This window comes from Odontesthes bonariensis, chromosome 21 (genome assembly GCF_027942865.1).
Source record: "Odontesthes bonariensis isolate fOdoBon6 chromosome 21, fOdoBon6.hap1, whole genome shotgun sequence".
NCBI lineage: Eukaryota > Metazoa > Chordata > Actinopteri > Atheriniformes > Atherinopsidae > Odontesthes > Odontesthes bonariensis.
The window spans coordinates 26,144,072-26,164,658 of NC_134526.1; the positions used below are offsets into that span (position 1 = coordinate 26,144,072).

The 20,587-nt window shown below is 44.0% G+C and overlaps 1 protein-coding gene across 18 annotated transcripts in view; it reads left to right on the forward strand.

The window, feature by feature from the left end:
• nfixb (nuclear factor I/Xb) overlaps positions 1-20,587 on the forward strand; it is a 155,621-nt gene that overhangs the window by 42,334 nt on the left and 92,700 nt on the right. For 7 of the 18 annotated variants that reach the window (XM_075453594.1, XM_075453596.1, XM_075453599.1 and 4 more), the window contains one exon: positions 1,833-2,364. In XM_075453594.1, the coding sequence (XP_075309709.1) occupies positions 1,833-2,364 (532 nt within the window). Of the gene's footprint in view, positions 1-960; positions 1,113-1,168; positions 1,386-1,832; positions 2,365-20,587 lie in introns of those variants that run through there. The other 11 variants (XM_075453605.1, XM_075453595.1, XM_075453604.1 and 8 more) reach the window with 9 other exon arrangements.

Here is a 20,587-nt window from a genome sequence, read left to right on the forward strand (position 1 = left end):
CCCTTTCTCTCTCTCTCTCTCTCTCTCTCTCTCTCTGCCACTACACAGAACCCCCCCCCAACCCCCCGATCTCCTCCCAACCCTCTCTTCTTTCTCTTTTACCCTCCCTTTTCAGCTCTTGAAGCGAACGCATTGGCTGGGCTACAGGCGTCTCGGTGCCAAATAGGTGGGCCCTACTCGCGCTGGCAGAGGCTCAAGCAATGGTTAGGGAAAGAACGCGGAGAGGACGAGAGACGGCCAGCGAGAAACAGAAAGAGAAAGAGAGAGAGTTGGAGAGAAAAGGGGGAAAAAAGAAGCAGCACTCAGCTTTGCCAGCGGTCGTATGCGCTCGTCCAACATTGATTCGGCTCTCTTATTTTTTTTCTCCCTCCTATTCTGTGCTCGGCTCTCCCTGGCCCCCCCATCTGTGTGTGTGTTTGTGAGTGTGTGTGTGTGTGTGTGTGAGTCTTGTGCTGGGCCCAGGGATCAGAACAGACACCACTACCAATAACACTTTGCCAAGGATTTTTTTTTCTTCGTCCAAGATTCAATTTTTCAATTTTTTTTTTTTTTTTTTTTTTTTTTTTTTGTGTAGCACAAAGGAGTTTTTTTAAATTCTAAATGATCTTTTTTTTTTTTTTTTCAACGTCATGCTTAACTGTTATATTTTTTATCTGATTTAAATTTTTTGTGCTCAAAGATTCTGTGATTTTTTTCTTTTATTTTTACTTTTCATTTTTAATTTATTCATTCATTTATTTTTTTGTTTTGTTTTTGTTTTTTGTTTTTGTTTTGTCATGGTTCGCTTTTTTGCTGAAGACCTGCGGTGAATTTTCTCGCCTAAAGTCTCAGGCTCTCCTTGTTTTGGTTTTAAACTTTGGCCCACAGTTTTTAGCGAGCAGCGTGTTCTGCTAATTATTTTTTTAACACCCTCAACCCCCATCCAAGTTTTTTTTTTTTTTTTTTTTTTTTTTTCATCTGCTTATTCTCCACACCCTGCCAAACCAGCACCCGCTTTACATCGGGGAGCGCGGGAGGAAAAAAAATAAAAAATCCGGTGCAGGAGATTTTTTTTTCCCTTCTTTTTTTTCACTTTTAACGCTGTGCCAAATTTATGATGAGAGTGCAAAATGGTAACTACCAGGCCGTCTGTCTTCCTCTGTGTGCTTTGCTGTGGTGATTTGTGTCTGCTTTCAGTTTGTTGTGGAAATGTGAGTCTGGTTGGAGCTCCCCTTGCATGGTAGCTGAGATAGGGAGATGGTATGGCTGATCTTTTAGCGGCACATTTCAACAGTGGTCTAGTGGCGGCAAAGCTTGGCGGTGGTGAGCGACCGATGTGTGGCAACGCTGGCACAGGAACGCTATGGCGAGATCTGGGCTTTGTTGCCCAGAGATATGTAGTGAAGGTATTATGGTGCAGCAGAATAACTTGTCTTTTCGGTGCAGAAACCCGGGAGCGCATCTTGGCTCAGTTTTTCATTTGCCTTGAAGGATACGGATACGTGTTTAGTAAATTTTCCTTGTATTGGATGTTTTGTCGTTTTTGTTGTTTTTCTGTAAAAGACTGCTTTACGTGAGACTTTTTTGCATCTTTCAGCTAAAATAAATGTCCCTTTTCATGCATGTTTGCATGCTTTTGAATCAAAATGACCAAAACATTTTAAGTTATATTTTTGCAATAGGTTCCGGTTCAAATTCATGTTTAATTCGAATCTTTTTGCTATGCTAAACACTCTGTTTTCCTTTTTTTGTTACATTTTCATTTCCTCTATTTATTCAAATGTTTTTTTTTTTTTTGTCTCTTTCAAATTCCAAACATTTTCTCAACATCACACCTTCCTGTCTCTCATCAGGATGAATTTCATCCCTTCATTGAGGCCCTCCTCCCCCATGTCCGTGCCTTCTCCTACACCTGGTTCAACCTGCAGGCCCGCAAGCGCAAATACTTCAAGAAGCACGAAAAGAGGATGACCAAGGACGAGGAGCGCGCGGTGAAGGACGAGCTGCTGGGGGAGAAGCCAGAGATCAAGCAGAAGTGGGCCTCGCGCCTGCTGGCCAAGCTCCGCAAGGACATCCGGCCCGAGTTCCGCGAGGACTTTGTGCTCACCATCACAGGGAAGAAGCCTCCCTGCTGCGTCCTCTCCAACCCTGACCAGAAGGGCAAGATCCGCCGCATCGACTGCCTCCGCCAGGCCGACAAGGTGTGGAGGCTGGACCTGGTCATGGTCATCCTGTTTAAGGGCAGCCCCCTGGAGAGCACGGACGGCGAGCGGCTGGTCAAGTCGCCCCAGTGCTCCAACCACGGTCTGTGCGTCCAGCCGCACCACATCGGGGTGACGGTCAAGGAGCTGGATCTCTACCTTGCCTACTTCGTCCACACACCAGGTATGTGGTGCCCACAGATCGCACAGCGAGCCCTCACACGCCAGTCGGTCTGGGGTTTGACACACACACACACACACACACACACACACACACACACACCCTCGGGCATTAGAGTCACAGCTTAGACCCAGCCCTGCACTGTGTACCAAGCAGACCCCGTGCCAAGCTGTTATAACCCAGTCAGGACTGAGATAAGGACCATGCCTTGGCATTTAAAGGGACAGTCTGCGCCGAAAACCCACCAAAAGAAAAAATTTGAATCGATGTTTCTATCTGGTTTAAAGAGATTCTGAAAATTTGACAGTGGGGCTTAAAATTCGTGTTTACTAAGATATGTTTGCATTGGTACATTTGCTCAAGCATTCGTGTGCAAATTTGCCTAAATCCAAACGTACATGTTTTGCGGTGCCATCGGTAAACAAAAGCATCTGCAAACCTGTTTATCTGTGTGTGTGTGTGTGTGTGGTTACGTGCACGTGAGAAGCAGCTTGTCTGTAATCCCTGTGTATGTGCACCGTGAGACTGGTGCGCGGCAGTAGCAGCGCAGCGTGGATCTGCGGGTTCTGGTGTGTGTGCGTGGTGGTCTGGAGAGCACGGTGTCAGCTGGCCTGGTCCCAGGTAGTTTGGGAGGCAGGGAGAGTCGGTCTGTCTGTCAGCCTATCGTTGCTCTCCACACACACACATACACACACACACACACACACACACACACACACACACACACACAAGTGGACACACTCACACGTATGAGGGCTCTCACACTCGAGCAGCCCCGTTCGCTGTTCACAGATGTGAAATGTTTAATTTTCCCAAATTTGCCACACGTTTCCTTAATTGGAAGAATATCTGAGTGGAACGTGAAAACTCAAATGCATTAATATGTGAGGACTTTGTTCCACAATGTTAGATACAATAGATTATTCTCTCTGTTATTGGTGGAAAATCATCATTAGGTGAAGAAAAATGCAAAATCTTGATGGTAATTTAACAGGATGATGTGAAATAACCAAATCCTCAAAAATAGATAAAACACAAAAACATTGTTATATTTAACGATGCCGACCAAGGAGCTGTCCAAAGACTTTCACTAAAGCTTCAGAAGTGATTCGAAACAATTTCGAAGGTGTTGCTGTGAGTCAGTTAAACATGTTTCTATATGCTTAAGTCTTGGATGAATCGACATATCGCGCTGAGGTGTTCCACTTTAAGGTCTGTGTCCGTCAGGTCTTTGCAGTTGGACTCAGGTGTAAAGCCCACGTCTTCAGCCCTTTGCTGTTATCCCGCGTTCTCTCGCTGGCACACAGTTCCGGGGCCTTAATTCTTCTCCTTGGCAGGGAGGTGCAGTGCTCCTCCGTGACGAGGTCCCTCATGCCAGGCTCCTTTCAGCCCAGTGTGGAACTCGGCTTGAGTTTGCGGGGCCTTGGTGAGCGCCTCTTCCTGATTCACAATGCGCTGTGGCGAACCGCTGCTCAGATTAGCTCCCAGAGCAGACTGCTGCCCCTTGGAGTAAAGCCTTTTTTTTTTTGTTTTCCTTCCTTTTTAAAAAAACAACAACTCTGTGGCAGAATCCACCAGCTCAAACCGTGCTCATAATTTCATTTCTTTTTAGCACATAAATGAATCTTCTTCCTAAAAATATGCTTTAGTCGAGCTACTTCTCAGGTAGCGAACCATCTCCTTGTGTTCCGGAAAAAAGCTGAATGTTTTGAAAAGGTACCGGGTTCTCCTGCTCTGATCCTGCTCAGCTTACCCGCGGCTGCCGGAGCGGCACCTTGTGCGGAGCCGAGCAGGAACAGGGAGAGCCGGAAATGCGTGGAGTAAAAAAAAAAAACATCCATCTTTGTAAACTGTTTTGGTTTTTCCACGAGGCGAGCTGGGGTTAACGAGAGTTCACAGAGGACAGGCAGACAGTGGCTCCACTCTAACCTTTTGGGTGGCAGCGTTACAGTTTTATTCTTAGCTCCCCCGTTCCAGGGTGTCTGTGTCTTGCGGAAGCTATGGGTTGCCAGGCCTGATGATTGGACCGCAGCCTGTCTCCGCCGCTGTGTTTTTGTCCTCTTGTCCCCACTGATGTCACTGTTGCCAGCTCTGCTTTCAATGATGGACAGAATAGGAGACACACCTCTTCGCGCACACACACGCACTTACCCCCCCCCCCCCCCCCCTGCATACAGTGTGCGTCTCTGCTTTTGTCCAATTATAGACTTGGGCCCCTCCAGGCGGGGCAGTGAGAACAGGGACACATCAAAGCTGCTGCACTTCTGCACTGCAGCTGCAGAGCAAGGTCCCACTACCAAAACAAGCCTGATCATTTTCCTTTGACAAGTACCTGCTTATATACACACACACACACACACGCGCTGCATGATGTGATTGCCACAGACTGATGAGAGTGGTTCAATTTCTTCTCACTGACTGCCGCTTTCGATGATGAGAATAATAGTTCAGGGATGTGGAGGGAATCACGGATCTCATCTTTGATCGCACACGTCTATCGAAACCGAGGTCTGGCTCAGCAGCCGGGCGCCGCAGGGCCCCCCACCCCCCCCAAGCTCAGGTCATGTTTGTCGAAGTTCCACGTTTGTTGGCCTGACGACGCCGCACAGCTCCAGCATTAGTCATGTTTGGAGCGCGAGCCACCTCATACGGCTTTCATTACTTGTGCTGTTATGATGAAAAGATGTTTCTGAGAGCGCAGCCTCAATATTTGTTCTCCGCGCTGGAGACAGACGGACCAGAGAGGTGCCTGGGCCAGGTCCGAAAGCCAAGAGCGTGTGCGTGCCAGACAGTGCCGTAGCTCCACGCTCAGATGTTCATTTAGCCATCAGTCGTGTGTGTCGTCCCGACGTTACAAACGACCAAGAGAACCTCTTTATAAAAGAGACAAACAAAGGAAGGGACAGACAGATTGATAGACTTAATGCCTTCATCTCACCGTAATCCATCACACACATCTTATCTGCTTTGCCCAATATCCTGAGCTTCAAAAGGAGGTTGCATTATCAGATGTGTGGTTGCATATGATGGAGAGACCAAAAAGGAGCAGGACTGGTCTTTTAATGTTTTTTGGGTTTTTTTCACACGAGGCTTTACATTGTTGCTTTATTTTTAGCAGAATTTGCGCAGTAGTACCAGCCGTTATCGTACGCCGTGGTTACGCTGTCATGTGTGTTTAGAAAAGAGGGACCTGCGATGATTAAAAGAACAAAAAAATAAATAAAAAATCCTCTCAGTCTCCAGCTTTTCCTCGGCTGATTGTGTTGCTCAGAGCAGAGACTTTCCTGGACGGAGAGCAGACTCGCGCTCCAGTTTTCTGGCACTGCTCCGTAACCCGGGCCGACGGAGAAACGGAGCGTCGGCGCCGAGGGAGACGCATTCATCGGGTGTGAAAAAAAAAAAAAAAAAAAAAAAAACTCCGCCGGTGCGACGCTTTCAGCGGAAACTTTCTTCTGCTCTGTTGTCACTGGAAATAAAGCGCCCTATAGCGTTTGAGCTTCGTCGTGAGCCCCTCTCACAGTGGGACGGCGTCGGTGACACTGCGGCGTTTTGATACGAGGCGTACGGGCCTCCGACAGCCGCCACTTGGCCTGTGCTCACAGCCCCCAGCTTTTCCAGTTAGCAACGCATGTGTGTGCGCATGCCATTGGGGAAAAAAGGAAGAGAGCACAAGAGCGGGGTGTGTGGAGTGTAAGGAATCGCTGGTAAACAGATTATTCCAGAGCGATCGCGCTTCCAAATGACGAAAAGACGCAACCAGTTCCGCTCGGGCTCGGTCCGATCCTCTGACCTCCTTTGACCGCTTTCTCACAGCTCTCCTCCACCTCTATAGACTATGGTCTTGGTGGAAAGCCAGCCTGCTTCATATTCACTCTAATTATCCAGTTTAGTGAATAATACTGAAAAAGATGCACAAAAGACTGAGTGTATGATTGAATTATGGGTAATTTTGGAATGAAAGTTGGGTCTTAGCTTTGCAAATAGAAAAATTCTTTGTAGCAGAAAGTGCTTCATGTGGGCAACATGGAGCAGCTTTATTTCCTAATTTCACTGTACAGTGACTTTTAATTATTTGTGTAATTAAGATTAATAAATAAATGTTCTGGTGTCTCTTTAGGAGTGCTCCTCACTTCACTTTTTCCCCCACTGTCCTTTAACAAACGGAAATGTATTTATTTATTAAGAAGCTGAATAAATAAAGAGCGAGAATGTATAGTAATGGTCCAGCAAATGAAACAAGATGAGTAAGATGTGCCGGAGTGAGGAATAACATGTTTTCTTCCCCCTCCTCTCTATAAATAGCAAGCAGGAAGACAAATACAAAAACAACGCACCTTTATCCCCGTAGTTTCTCCTCTGAATGTTATTCTTCGTCTCTAACACTGTTTGTCCTCTCCTTCCTCTGTACAAGCGCCAGGCCTGAAATCTGCCTGTCCGCTCAAAACATACGTGTCCCCACATAGGAGGGGCGGCTTGGCTTCGGAGCCGCCGGGGCCGAGGGGCAGAGAGCAGGAGGAGAGGAGAGGAGAGGAGTAGAGAGGAAGGAGGAAAGAGGAGAGCGGAGAGCGGTCTTTTCTGGGCCGTTTCCCAGCAGCTAGAATCTGATCAGTTCTCCTCACGACTCGTTCCCGCGGTCCAGTGGAGCAGAGCACGCGGAGGCTGCCCTGTAATCGGGGCAGCTCTTTCCATACGGAGAACGTGTGTGTGTGTGTGTGTGTGTGTGTGTGTGTGTATCTTTTTTTTTTTCTTTTTTTGTTCAAAAAAAAAAAAGAGGAATTGTACTCAAACGAATCCTCTTAGACAAAATAAGCGAAATAAAAATTCTCGAAATGATCGGTGAATAAAAGCCTCATTTGTTTTTTTCGTATGATGGTAATAAATGTCACTCATAGCTGTTTGGATGATATTGAGCGCCGATATAAAGTAAAAAGAAAAGCATGGAATGAAGATAATGCGAAATGCCATGCTGACAACAAAGACAGAGGGAGGGCACATATTCAGGCTAGTGGGGCTGGTTGGCAGCGTTTGGCACCCAAAGCTGCAGCTCTGTTTGGAAGGTGCCAGCTTTTCAAACCGACACACAGTCTCTGCCAACTTCTCCTCTTCTGATCCTTTTCTTTCTCTCTCATTTTAACATTTTTTCCCCCATATCCTTGTTTTCGCTTAACGCTTCTTCCCCTCTGCGCCCCTTTTCCAGCGCTCCTGTGGGTGCTTTCTCACCACGGGCTGCCAGAACAGGCGAGCCGCACATTTTTTTTTTAAACTCAGGTCTTATTTTGCGGAGATGCCGGCATGTTGAATAAAATGACTCACGTTACCAGACGTGTTTTTTTTTTTTCTTCTTCTTCTTCTTCTTTCCCTTCGAAACCTCTTCCAGGCGCATTTTTAGCGGAGCGAATATTGTTACTCGGTGTGATGGTGCCTGTGTGGACTCAGGTCCAAAACAAAATGGAGGATAAAACACAGATCCTCTCCAATCAGAGCAGTGAGCGATTCCACATGTGGAGAAGACGTGTTAAAGGCAAATAAGCAATTGTAAATGATTAATATAATGTGGGCCTTTTGAATAATTTTGACTTTGGCTAAATGTCTTAACAGGCAGAGCAGGAAATGGTAGTCTGAATTAAGAGTCGAAGGATTTAGAGGGGATGGAAAACGCGCATTGTTCCATCAGTCTGGACAGAGACCCGGGGCCCCAGCCGTGAGTGATGGGAGAAAGCCTTAAACGCTGGGTGTGGGGCTGGATGGAATTACTCAATAATGATCAGAAAATTAGAGCCATTATTGAGCGAGAGTAAACAGGCCTCTCTAAGTGTGAAAGGCCCCTATTCAGCCAGGACCAGGAGCAGGGCTCCTTTCTTCCTTTCATGGATCCACCCATGGTCTCAAGAGCCCCTCTTTTGTTAACTGAAATAACAGAGTGGATATATGGGCCTGCAGAGGTGGGGGGTCCTGCTCCCTGTGATGAGCACAGTATGGAATACAGCTCCTGACTGTACGCTCCATGCCTTTTATTTGAGCGTTATGTTCTATTTGCTGCCAGCCGTTTCTAACTTTTCTCAGTGATTATCTAGACAAACTAGTCTAATTAACCGTTTGATGTATTTATATAAGACTCTCTCACCGAGTCCAGAAACGCTGGCAGCGCCTTTTTTTTTTTAAAGTGTTTTTTTTTCCCCCGTGTGCGTCTACGAGTGCACCTGGGTGTCTCTTTTTGCATTAGCATCACTAAAAGCGCGGCGCTCCTTTCTTTCGGCATCCGGTGAGGCGACAGTCAGGGGAAGGTGGGTGTAAACTAGGCGCTAATGCGACTACTTCCGTGTTTGTCAGCGCAGGCGTTCTAATTAATGGGGAAAGGGATAAATAAATAAACTTGCCGTGTCACTGAGCAGCTGAACAGCAAATGTGGCGCTCAGACAGAGACAAAGGAAAATGAAGAGGGATTTATGCTGTGGAGAGAGAAAAGGAGGCTACGTTTCCTCTCTTTTTTTTTTCCTTTTTTTTTTTCCTTTTTATTTGCATCACTTCCAAGCACTTTGCTCCTCACGGATTAAGATTACTTTGACAATGATCATAATTCTCAGGTTTTTTTATGTTGTTTTATTAATGGTGGACGATTCAGTCTTTAATGTGAGTCCAGCATGTTCCATTGCATATATTAAAGGCATTTTTTCTTCTTTTCTTTACCGACATGCCTTCACTTATCTCAGCCTCAAATTCCTGAGTAATCATCCATCTTATTCATCCAGCTCCTTCTTCTTCTTCTTCTTCTTCTTACTTTTCTTGAGGACGCTCTTCAGAGCAGGACTCTGTCCAGCTCTGGGCTCCCACTCAAGAGGGAAAAAAAATAGAAAATAAAAAAATCACCTGACACGTTCCCCCACTTTCTCCCTCTGTTTGCTTTTCGTGTGGACGGCCAGCTCCATTACACAGGCTTAACTTTGGATGGTTACATTCTCATTATACCCATCAACTGTCAGCGCTAAAGTCTCCTGTCTATAATTTCAGACCTATTTGAATTCCTATTGGCAGCTCAGATGCATACATTTCGGAAAATACCGTGTTTTTTTCCGCCCTCCTCTTCCTCCTCCCTGATGAGCAATGAAATATGGAGGAGATTATCGGGAAAAAATGAGTTTTTGATGATACATTCTTTGGATACATTTATCAGAAAGAACACATGCCAAAACATCTACTTTAATTTTTATGGGTTGTTTTTTTTTTAATCTTTGAAAAGTTCTTTGTCGAGGCGAACCTGACGGCGCTCATGCGTCAAACGGCTTAACTGTATCTTTGCACTGGGTAGTTGTCCAGAAAGGCAGATGAATAGAGTTGCCATGGCCACGCAGCTTTTTTTTTTTGCTTTTTTTCCCCTCAGTGCACCTTTGCTGGGTGATTTCCAAGGAGTGTCAGCGACTGGCCTGGTTGGCACGGCGAGCGGCTGTGCAGTGCTGGGTTGTTTCCGTGGCGCTTCGGAGCACAAAGCTCTGCCAGAGGAATCCACTCAGATCACTTTCACTCTATAGAGGGCATCCCCCGAAACTCATGCAAACAGATAAGCAGACACCTATACAGTTAGTAACATGGTGACCGCTGAGGCTCTGAGTCAACACTGAGGCAGATTGCGATTCTTAGATTTTCAATGGTCGTATTCCTTTGCGAGAAGGAGGGATATTAGGGCTATTTCTGGTTATAATAAACACTTGTCATTGGACACGGACCAAGTGAGACATATAAAAATGTCACTGTAATTTTAGAACCTGTTTTTAGAATGTTATTCACACATTTTGTTAGGCTCGGATCAGTCCGGGGGGCTTTTTTATCCCCGAAGTTGCTATAAGTGAGATGGCAGCTCAGATATAGTTTCCTTACAAAAGCAGGCGAGACTTCCATACAAAAGGACTCACCTGCAGCCAAAACAATGGTTTACGTTAGCTCAACTTCCTCGTTGGAACGTCACAAACTCCACTCCCGTATGTTTAAAAAAAAAAATAAAAAAATCATCACCAGAGGTGATCAATTCAGTCTTTTTAATTTGAGAGCATCCATTTTAAAAAAAAAAAAAAAAAAAAAAAGGTATTGAAGTCCTGACCCTGGCTCCCACATGTTGGCGACTGGTAGTTTATACCATCACATTTGGTTGGTCATACACTCAATGTGCTTTACACAAATGCCACGCAAACACCAAACTGAGATGTTTCATGTTTGATATGTCTTAGCTTTTGATGACATGACAGCATCGTGAGGATTTAATGAGACACGATCTGACGCGTTGATCAGCAGTTGTCGACCGCATCCATCACCGATTTTTTTATTTATTTTTTGTTTGGTTTTTTTTTATACTTGGGGCAGCCATGTCGAATTTTGAGGTCAGAGCTGGTGAGATTTTTATTTATTTTTTATTTTTTTGTCGGGAATTCAACTTAAAGGGGCATTCCAGCATATTTTTTTCCTTTCTTAAAGTTTGAATTTTGAACTTCTAAAGTTCAAATGAAATGCAAAATGCATTGCTTTATACTGGGTTTCTACATCATGTCACCTGTACCAGGGATGTTATTTGCATTAGAATAGATTTTATTGTACGTTATTGTGAGCGCGCACAACCCGGGTCAGCCTGGTCAGCCTGGTAGATAGTTACCTAAAAAAAAAAAGGTACCACAGACCAAGGAAGATACAAGAACTGGAACATTTTCATATGTTTTTGTCTGTGCCCTTCTGCATCCCCGGTGTCACAAGCGTACCTTGTAGGAGACTAAAAACATTTACTTTCCATCCAAACATTTTTGATTAATCCCGTTCACAGTCATGTATCACAGCTGTCTTTGGAAGAGAGTTGGTGTATGTGTTGGTCGGGTTGCCCGTCCATCAAATGGCTCACACAGAGACAAAGAACCATGCCCGCTCACACCCACTTTCAGTTTTGGAATCACCAGTAAACCTAAAACATGCTTTTGGACTGTCGGAGGAAGCAGGAGCACTTGCAAAAAGCCCAAGCGGGCGCAGAGAGAGCACTCCAGAAAAAGGGCCCCAGCTGAGATTCAAACAAGGTCAGAGTGTAGATGACAAACATTAACTACACTTCACACACTGTATTTCCTTCCTTTAGGACCATCGGTGTGCTTTCCAATAAGTAATGCAGTCTGATTTTTCATATTTAAAGATCAACCCTCTGTCCCCCAGTGGCTCTACGGTCCTTAAAAGTGAAGTGTGTGAAGACTGCTTTCAAGTGTTGGTGTGTGTGTGTGCACTCCAGCAGAGTGTGCAGTTCGGTGAGTATGCTCATGTGTGCCGTAGAAGCGGGCTGAGTGACAACAAACACTGTCTGCGGCGGAGCACATGAGCTCCCCCACCGGATCCACGCGGCACCTGAGCCCCCCTTCACACCTGATGCCTGTGGGCCTTGTGTGTTCACACGGGGAGAGAGCGAGCACAGAGATGAACACTGTGCGACCCAGCTGGAAGCTGGCTCGGAGGTAAACCAGACCCAACTGCCCCCCCTCGCTGGTCTTTCACTGGGTGCAATCTGTCACCACAAAAGTGGAAAGTTGTAAAACCCGTACGATCTCTTGAAAAATTCATCCGCGGGGAAGCAATCTGCAAACGATTCCGAGGTGCTGATTATTACTGTTAGGCTCATTATTCAGCATTTCAGGGTCTCTGATATCACTCAAGCGGCAGCAGCGACGGTGCTGATCTGCTCTGTTATTTGCCTTTTGTGTGGTAACATTTGATTGGTGTATTATTAGACTAGGACCACCCTGCTTCTGAGCCCCACTTGAGTTTTCCATTCTTCTGCTGCTTGGCTTTAATGTCAGGCTCTCCTCCAGCTGCCCAGACGTACAGGGGAGCGCGCGGAGAGAGCTGAGGTAGAGGCAGGAGACGGGCCCAGCCGCTGCAAGTGCTGCAGCGGAATGGCAATAGAGAAAGTAATCCAAGCCCTCCGTGTTTATTTTAAGAGCCGATGATCTAGAGATGACCATTAAAAGCAGAGGGCAAACAATTTAGGAGCAGTAAATCTGAGAGGGGGAGAGGGGTGGATGGGGGAGGGGGGGTTCTGCCACTCTCTGTCCCGCTCGCTTTCCTTTCGTGCTGGAAAAAAAAAAAAAGGAAGAAGGAAAAAAAATTTAGATGACAGTGAATAAGAGCAATCTGGCCTTCATTCTGCGGTTTAGATTTTTATCTGCGGTTTTGGCCCTGAGCATCTAAGCCCCCCCCCTCCCTCACTGTCTGGGATTTTATTGTTATTTCTGTTCTTTTCATCTGGGTATAAGTTCCCTTCTGACTGGGCCGTAAAACAGACCTTAACGAGACACCGTTCACACCGTGCAGCATCGCAACTAAACGCCACCGCTCTGATCCAGGCTAACTGTCCTCCACCAAGACACGAACACAAATACGATCCTGCGTGTGATCAATTTTTCAAACTGTTTGGTGCTACGGATTCACAATTGCTACACAATAAGCGGCATGTTTGTACCTAAAGATGTCTCACCCAGAGAGACTTTGAGTAAACCATCCGCCATCTCGCTCAGGGGTGAATCTGATCCGCTCACTTTGCACAAAAGTCTCTTTACCGAGTTCAGACTTTTCAAACGTGTTTATATATCTTAATATAAATAAATATATATATATATATATATATATATATATTTATATTTATTTCAATGAGTAATAATTCTCTTGAGCTAACATAAGAAAACATAGCTACCCTGGTCAGTCTCACAGTTTTTAAGCACCGATTTTATTGTCCTCAAAATAAATTTTAAAAAGCCTGTCGATATATATGTTTTGTCAAAACTGCAAACCTCCCATTTAAACCTTTACTGGGTAGATTGTTTGTGTCTATATTTATATTTTTCCATCTCTCTTGAATGAGCACGTGGCACTTTTTCACGTACATCAACTAAAAGGCGCTGATTGGAATGCACACTGAGTCCTTTTAACACGTCACATATGGTAAGACATTAGCCTGTAAAACTTGTTACTTAGTTACCCAGGTTAATTGTGGGTATGGCTGAATTATTAACGTTGTCCAGCCAGCATAGAATGAGGTATTTCAAGAGGCTGACTCCTTTTTTGAATCATTTTTTTTTTTGCTTCCCCCTGACCACTATGGCGGCTTTGTTACCGCTCCAGTAAACTCGATTTTGAACTTATAGTAATCAGTAGAATCTGAAAGCGATGGATGAATACAGTTATTTGAATACTTGGCTTGAAATGATGAAATAATGGATTGGAATAATATTAGTAACCACGAACAGATGGTTGAAGTAATCAGTAAAAGTAATTGATAAAATGGTGAAACGGAGAAACCGACATATAATTGAAATGACAAAAAAATGCTGTATACCGCTGACGCTAATGAGTAAACTGTTCTGTTTGATAAACATTATAGAAAAGCAGCTGAAATGGTTAAAACTGATGGATAACATTAGGGCCAATATAAATAGCGGTTTCCATGGCGGACTGTTCAAGTTCATATGAATAAAAAGAAAAAGAAAAGGAGGCTGAGAACCACTGCTGCACTTCATTATCTTCTTGTCAAATAGTTTGCAGTAACTGCTGATTGATGTAGATCGATGCTGTCTTTTTGGCGCTGCAACATTTCCCTGACTTTCTTTTTGTGTGTGTGTGTGTGTGTGTGTGTGTGTGTGTGAGTGTGTGCTTTCCCGAAGCCGTCGTCCCAGCGAGGCACATTTGATACGCTACCCAAAACCCAACTAACAAAAAACTGTGGTCCCCCAACCCCCCCATTTCTAGTCTCGCCCGTCTACTTTTCATTGGTCTTTTAGATGTGTGATGAAGTAATCCCAACATATTTTATATCCTAATGCAAAACAAACAGAGCCAGATTACACACATTCTTCCCCATACCGATTCGTGGAAGTTGTTAACCAAATAAAGCTCCAATTTTCTCTTTCTCTTTCCATCTCACTTGTGCTCTCAGCGGATCTGTCCTCACTAGAACTCTTTGACTGAAATAGCCCTGAGCACAGAGCTTCTTTTGTGGCCAGTTTTTTATTTATTTTTTATTATTATTATTAATATATTATTTTTTTTCTACAAGGTGTTTGTGAAAAAGAACAGAATTTTCTCCCTTGCTGCTGGCTGTCGTGGTCCAGGTTTGTTCTGGTTAAACAGCCGCGTCTTACTCACACTGTTTATCACACATAGCGGCGACATGCAGCTGGCTATGTAGTCCAAGTCCTCTCCCTGAACTTCCATGCCAGGTGCATTGGACATGTCTGTTGCAGTTCATCTGCTTGAAAGCCAGTCTTTGGACTGTTTATAAGTGTTGCTGTGGCTGGCATGCAAACACATGCTCTGTCGTAGTAACATGAAGCTATTTCAGCAGCACGAAGCGGCATCAACTCGTGGCAGAAGCCTGTTTGCCACAGAGTTGACAGCATTTATTTAACCCAACACAAAAGCAACAAAACACAGTTTATTGAATTATATATATTAGATATTGGAAAGTGTTGCTGATTTGTCCATCCATTACCATACATTAGGGGAGGACACAATATTTTCAAGACTTAAATTTTCATAATTGAAAGACCTTGAGTTAATAACCTTAATGCATTCCAGTATCCCAGCACCACCCACTTCAACATCGGTAATGACAGAAAATAGAGTTAACACCTTTCTAACGCCGTTAAGTAAAAATGTAGAGGCTTAATAAACAAAGAATTTGTAGCAGAACTGTTGGGTTGCATTAGATTCCACAGGTGCTCCTCACTGAGTGCTCCATGAGTGTGTGGTTAATAGGGAGTGATTTTGGACACTGCTTATGAAATCCACTTACAAACTAAGTGGAATTCATAAGCTGCAAAAAAAAAACATCCTCTCACCTGAGTAGACTCGAGTTTCTTTTTACTGGAACAGCCGCACTGGTCTTCTTTGGCCTGCAGCTTACATGTTCACATCAATGATATTAAGATAGTTCAGACATTCTGTGGTAGGTTTGATGCTGTGTTTGGGATAATTTTCCTGCTGATGGCGACCCAGTTTCAGCCAAGCTTTAGCTGTCAGATAGATGGCCTTATATTCGACTCTAGAATACTTTGGTATACAGAGGGGGTTCATGATGGACTCAATGACTGCAAGGTGTCCAGTTCCTGTGGCTGCAGAAAAAGCCCAAAGCATCAGCCCTGATCTGCTGATATGCTGTGTTTGTTTTCTCCAAACGGGCTGCTGTGCATTATGACCACACATCTCCACTTTGGTTTTATCTGTCCAACGGACATTGTTCCAGACGTCTTGTGGTTTGTTCAAACCTGTGTGCACTGGTAATCCATATCAAATTTGGTTGCGAAAAGTTGCTTCTGTCGTGTTTTATTTGACATTTTGTAAATCCCATTGAGTTCTATTGAAGACTAGATGTTCGTTGATATTACTCTGCCACCGAAACCGGAAAGAGGAGATGTTTGTAGTTCTCTCGCTCCGGAAAAAATAAATAATACAAAGAAATTTACAAAGAATATATAATCTGCTCCAACTTTCTTCAGATGCTTTGAACACAGTCTCTCACTGGCGTACTTATTACTGACTGCCTACTTCCTCTATTTATTTGCGTGCCGAAGGACAATGAACAATCGCCATCAATGGCGCCATCAAGTGGTGTGGAGTATAGCAAGTCAGATTCAACTGCTGAGCGGAAGTTTATCCACGGCTGTGAGGTGGCTAAAAAAATAGTTCGAGCATGAATGAGCTGCCAAATAAAACACGACAGAAGCAACTTTTCGCAACCAAATTTGATATGGATTACCAGTGCACACCAGTAACCACTCCGGTGAGTTGATGATTTTGAAAACGGACGTTTATTGTGCTTTTACGGACCTTTTTGGACATGCACATGACTTGCCATTCTGAAGCAGGTTGAGATGAATCAAATTAGGCAAATACCGGAGACAGCAGTAAACATCAAAAAAGCGGTGAGGGGGGTTCTAAAACATTGCAGACGACTCAAAAAAGAGGCATAATGTTGAAAATACCGCAGTTATCCTTTAACATGTTAACTGGGGCCTGTAGAGTCTGAGATGTAGCTCTTGGGTCTTGCTGGGATGTCCACTTCTGGGAACATTGACAACTGTCTTGAATGTGAAACTTTGGTGGACACCAGATAGTTTGGAAATGTTTACTTAAAACCATTCTCATGGGCAGCAACAATTGTTCTCTAAGATTGCTGATGTCTTTCCTCCTTAGCATTGTGTTAACACACACCTGAATGCTCCAGAACTGCCAAAATCTCTGCTTTTATAGTAGTGCTGGGCGGTATACCGGTTCACACCGAATACCGGTTTATAATTTCATTATGATATGAATTTTTAATATACCATACCGGTGTATTTGATTACACAACGGGGGGAACGCTGCGTCGTGCGACATTGTTTGAGACGGGACCCTTTTCAGTGTTGCGCTTCTAAACACGCATGTTTACTGTCTATTTTTAACACTATTTAAAAAATACTCGTATTCGTTAAGCTGCATTTCCTTTCCTTGCTCTCCCTCCGTCTCTGTCAGTCATGCGTCTCTCTCACATAGCCTACTCACACACACACACAGCCCCTCCCCTCCGTTCACACCACGTGTGTCTCCATCAGCGAGATCATGCCTGGAAGCTTGCTAGCTTCAGCGTCGCGTTAGATTAGCTCAACCGAAAGAAGACGGCTGGCGAAATACACAAAAGGTTGGTATCACGTGCAACTTTATAAAAAGGACACATTAAAAAGTCCTATAAAAATATTTTATATTTTTAATACAATGTTGTCCCGTCCCGACCCGACCCATAGCAAACAAGCGATTACGCCTTCTTTATAAAGTTAACTAGTCGCAAGTTTGCCGTTAAAAAAAAAAATGTAGTTGGGTTGTCGAGGTCAAAACACTAGCAGCTGTGAATCAAATAAATTAGGTTTTTTAAACTCTTACACTGAATGTTTGCTGCTTCAATCCAGATGAGTATTGAAAAATATTTTCCGCGATTGAAAAAGAGACGTGCGTGTTGAGGATGAGGACCAGACTGAACCGGAGGTATCAGTCTGAAACAGAGCTGAACAGTCCGACCAGTGTAATTAGCTATATTTGTTTACAATGAAGATGTGAATATTAATACAATAAAGTTCTGTGGGACCAATTATTAACGAAGGAATTATTTTGAAGAATTTTTATTTTAATTTTTAATTCTGTTCTCAATCTGTAGAAAATGCTGTGAACACCTAATTATGCATGAAAAAAAATACTGTGATATACCGTGAAACCGTGATACTGTGAAAAAATACCGTGATATGTATTTTTGGTCATACTGCCCAGCACTATTTTATAGATTAGTCCTGATGCATAAAAACCTCAGATTTGATAGAGACTTTGCTTTCTTTTTCACACGACTGTTTTAAGGTATCCTTGATGAATGTGCAGACGAACTGCAGTAAGATAAAATATATCTCCACTCTAACTGGACTTGTTCTGAAAAGCAGTTCATTCACTGGCGTAACTGCTGGCAGCACTTTTTTAAGATGTGTACACTTGTTGGTTCGGGGTGTATATGATGCACCGTAAATGTGTTTATGCTGAGAATAATACTAGTTGGTTAACTAAGCCATTTTTTTTTTTTAGCACTGACAGAAAGAGGCACACTCACACACACTCTCCCTCAACCAGGCACACTTGTGTTCTGCACAGCCTGTCATTAGAGGAGCCTTGATGTGGTCACTGGGTGGCACTGAGGCCTCCTATTATTGTCGTTTTATGACAACTTTCACTCTCTCCCTCCACAGTGTTCCCTCCCTCCTCTCTTCTCACTTTCTCCCCCTCCTGCGTACCGCGTTCCTGCCTCTATCCCTCCTTCTTTCCACCCACCCGCGCTCCTCCCTCTGTCTCCCAACTGGTCCAAACCCACATCCATTTCTCTTGCTGTTGCAACAGGATGCCTGTTTGTTTTTAGTGTGTAAACCATCCTGACACAGATCCCTGGGGCAAAGGGCGGAGATGGGAATATTTTTTTTTTTGGGGGGGGGGTTTGGTCTCCATTTGCAGAGGTATGAAGATGGAGGCCGTCCAGGCCTCGTTCCCAACTCCATTGATTGTGGTTGACAGTTAATGTGTTTGGTTATTTTGAATAATAGGGTTGGTGACCGCTGACGATTGGACTGCGCGTATGTCACGCACAAATTAAAAAAGACTAGTTTACCCAGAGGCGCATTTGACATTTACTAAAATGCTGGCATTTTTTGCCTCTGCTCCCCCCGCCCCTCCACCTGTCACACTTCTGTTTTGCTTTGACAATTTATGACATTGTGATTTGTTTATTGTGGCTCATTCTGTAATTCATTATTCTACTGACTGAAGTTGAATAAACTGGGCTGATTGAACAGAAAGCTGTTACAGAGACCTTTCTTGTTCGGGCAAAACTGAAACGTTTACATTTGTGACTGTTTAAGAAATCAACTCGTGTTTATGTAAGTCAACGAGGCACTTATTTCAGATAATTCAGTAGAAATGGAAAGAGCTTTCTAACTAGCTTTAAGATTGTGTATATGCACCCTCTATACACACACACACACACACACACACACACACACACACACCCACCAAGTCTTTTGCCTGTCTGCACCTTAATTTACGAGGTCTTTGGGAGTTTAGGCCCCGCAGCAGTGTTGGGTAAATGAGTGAAGAAGTGAGTCACCTGGGGACAGCAACAAGTAAATCCAGTTTGGATCAGCCCCAAGGCACTACTTGTTCCTTAATTTGGCTCTGAACACACTTTTCCTTCCCTTCTTGCAACTTAATCACCCCGGCAACTCCTCCTAATCTGGGCCATGCACCTCTGCTCATTCTTTCAGGTTTTCTCAACTTGCTAAATCCTGTCTTTATCTTCGTCCTCTTGTCACTCGCCCAAAGCTCTGCATATCACACATGCATGCGGTTGGATGGAATATGCACACTTTCCTCCTCTCCGTCATGTTGTAAAACCACCTGAAGTGAGAAAGGGACATTGAGACAGATGGGTCAACAGTATCTGTGTGGTTGGAATGAGATGGGATCTTTCCCTTTTACTGACCAGACAGTTAGCATGGGGCTGTAATTAGCACCTCTAACCTTGTTAGAACTCCTAATTTAATTTTTGCTGGAAGCCCCATGACTAGTCTAACTAACGTGACAGCAAACGATACAACCCCTCAAGGCTGCTGCAGACAAACTGACACTTTGTAGCTTCCTGCTCCTGACTGGTGGTGCCTCTTGGAGCATCAGCTGGAAGTCTCAACACACTGCCTCCATCTTCTCAGCTAAACTTTGAAGGTGGTGATAAATGCATCTCTGGTGCGATTTTGAGCTGCACTCATTTCTCATTTGAAAAAAAAAAAAGGATAAAACAGCCATACTTAAAACATGCATTTTCAAGTATAATATAATGACTAATGGGTTCATGTCTTACACCTCAAATTAGTAGACGGTCTTAAACTGGATTATCATGATTCTTCAATTCATATGTCAGTGTGGCTGAGAGAGCTCCAGCATGGCCTTTATTTCCCATTACAAGTGTATTTTTGTAACAGCTAAGAACCAATAGGTCTTCAGCGTTCCTTCTTGATCCATCTGTGCTCCTGGTGTATGACTTACAGTAGCGTGGAGGGTCTCTTGAGGTCAGGGAGCTGAAAATCACAAAGACATGTGGAATGCTGACATTGGGCCAATACAAACATGCAGGCCTGGCTCTCCATCCACGCAGAGCTCAAGAACCACCAAGCTGGCTTGCCACTGTCATTTTGGCAAGGCCCCGAAGCAAGCAAAGGCTACAGTAAATAATTTTTGGCCATTAGGGGGCAGAAAGCTCGAGAAAAAAGTGATCAGGTAACTAAGCCCACCAATAACCTCTTTCAGTGAAATTATTGTAACAGAAAGATGGAGAGAGCAAATAGCTGGTAAGCTTTGTAGAGAATTCCAGAGTCATATATTTCTAACAGTAGTTGGCCCACACTTAAGAAACTAATCAATGTAAGTGAATATTGGACTTGAAATTGTTCAAGAGAAAAATGTCTCCAACCTTGAATTGTAGTCGGTTGGTTTTGGGTTAAACGAATCCTTTTCATTTACTCAAAAATCAAATGATTTCCATAGAAGCACAAGCCAATATGGTAGTTACTGGTGGCCTGCTAAGCAAGGGTCAGTATTTCTAAGGAGGAAAGGGGTATGGTTAAATCTCTTCGTACGGACTTTAAAAAAAAAGACA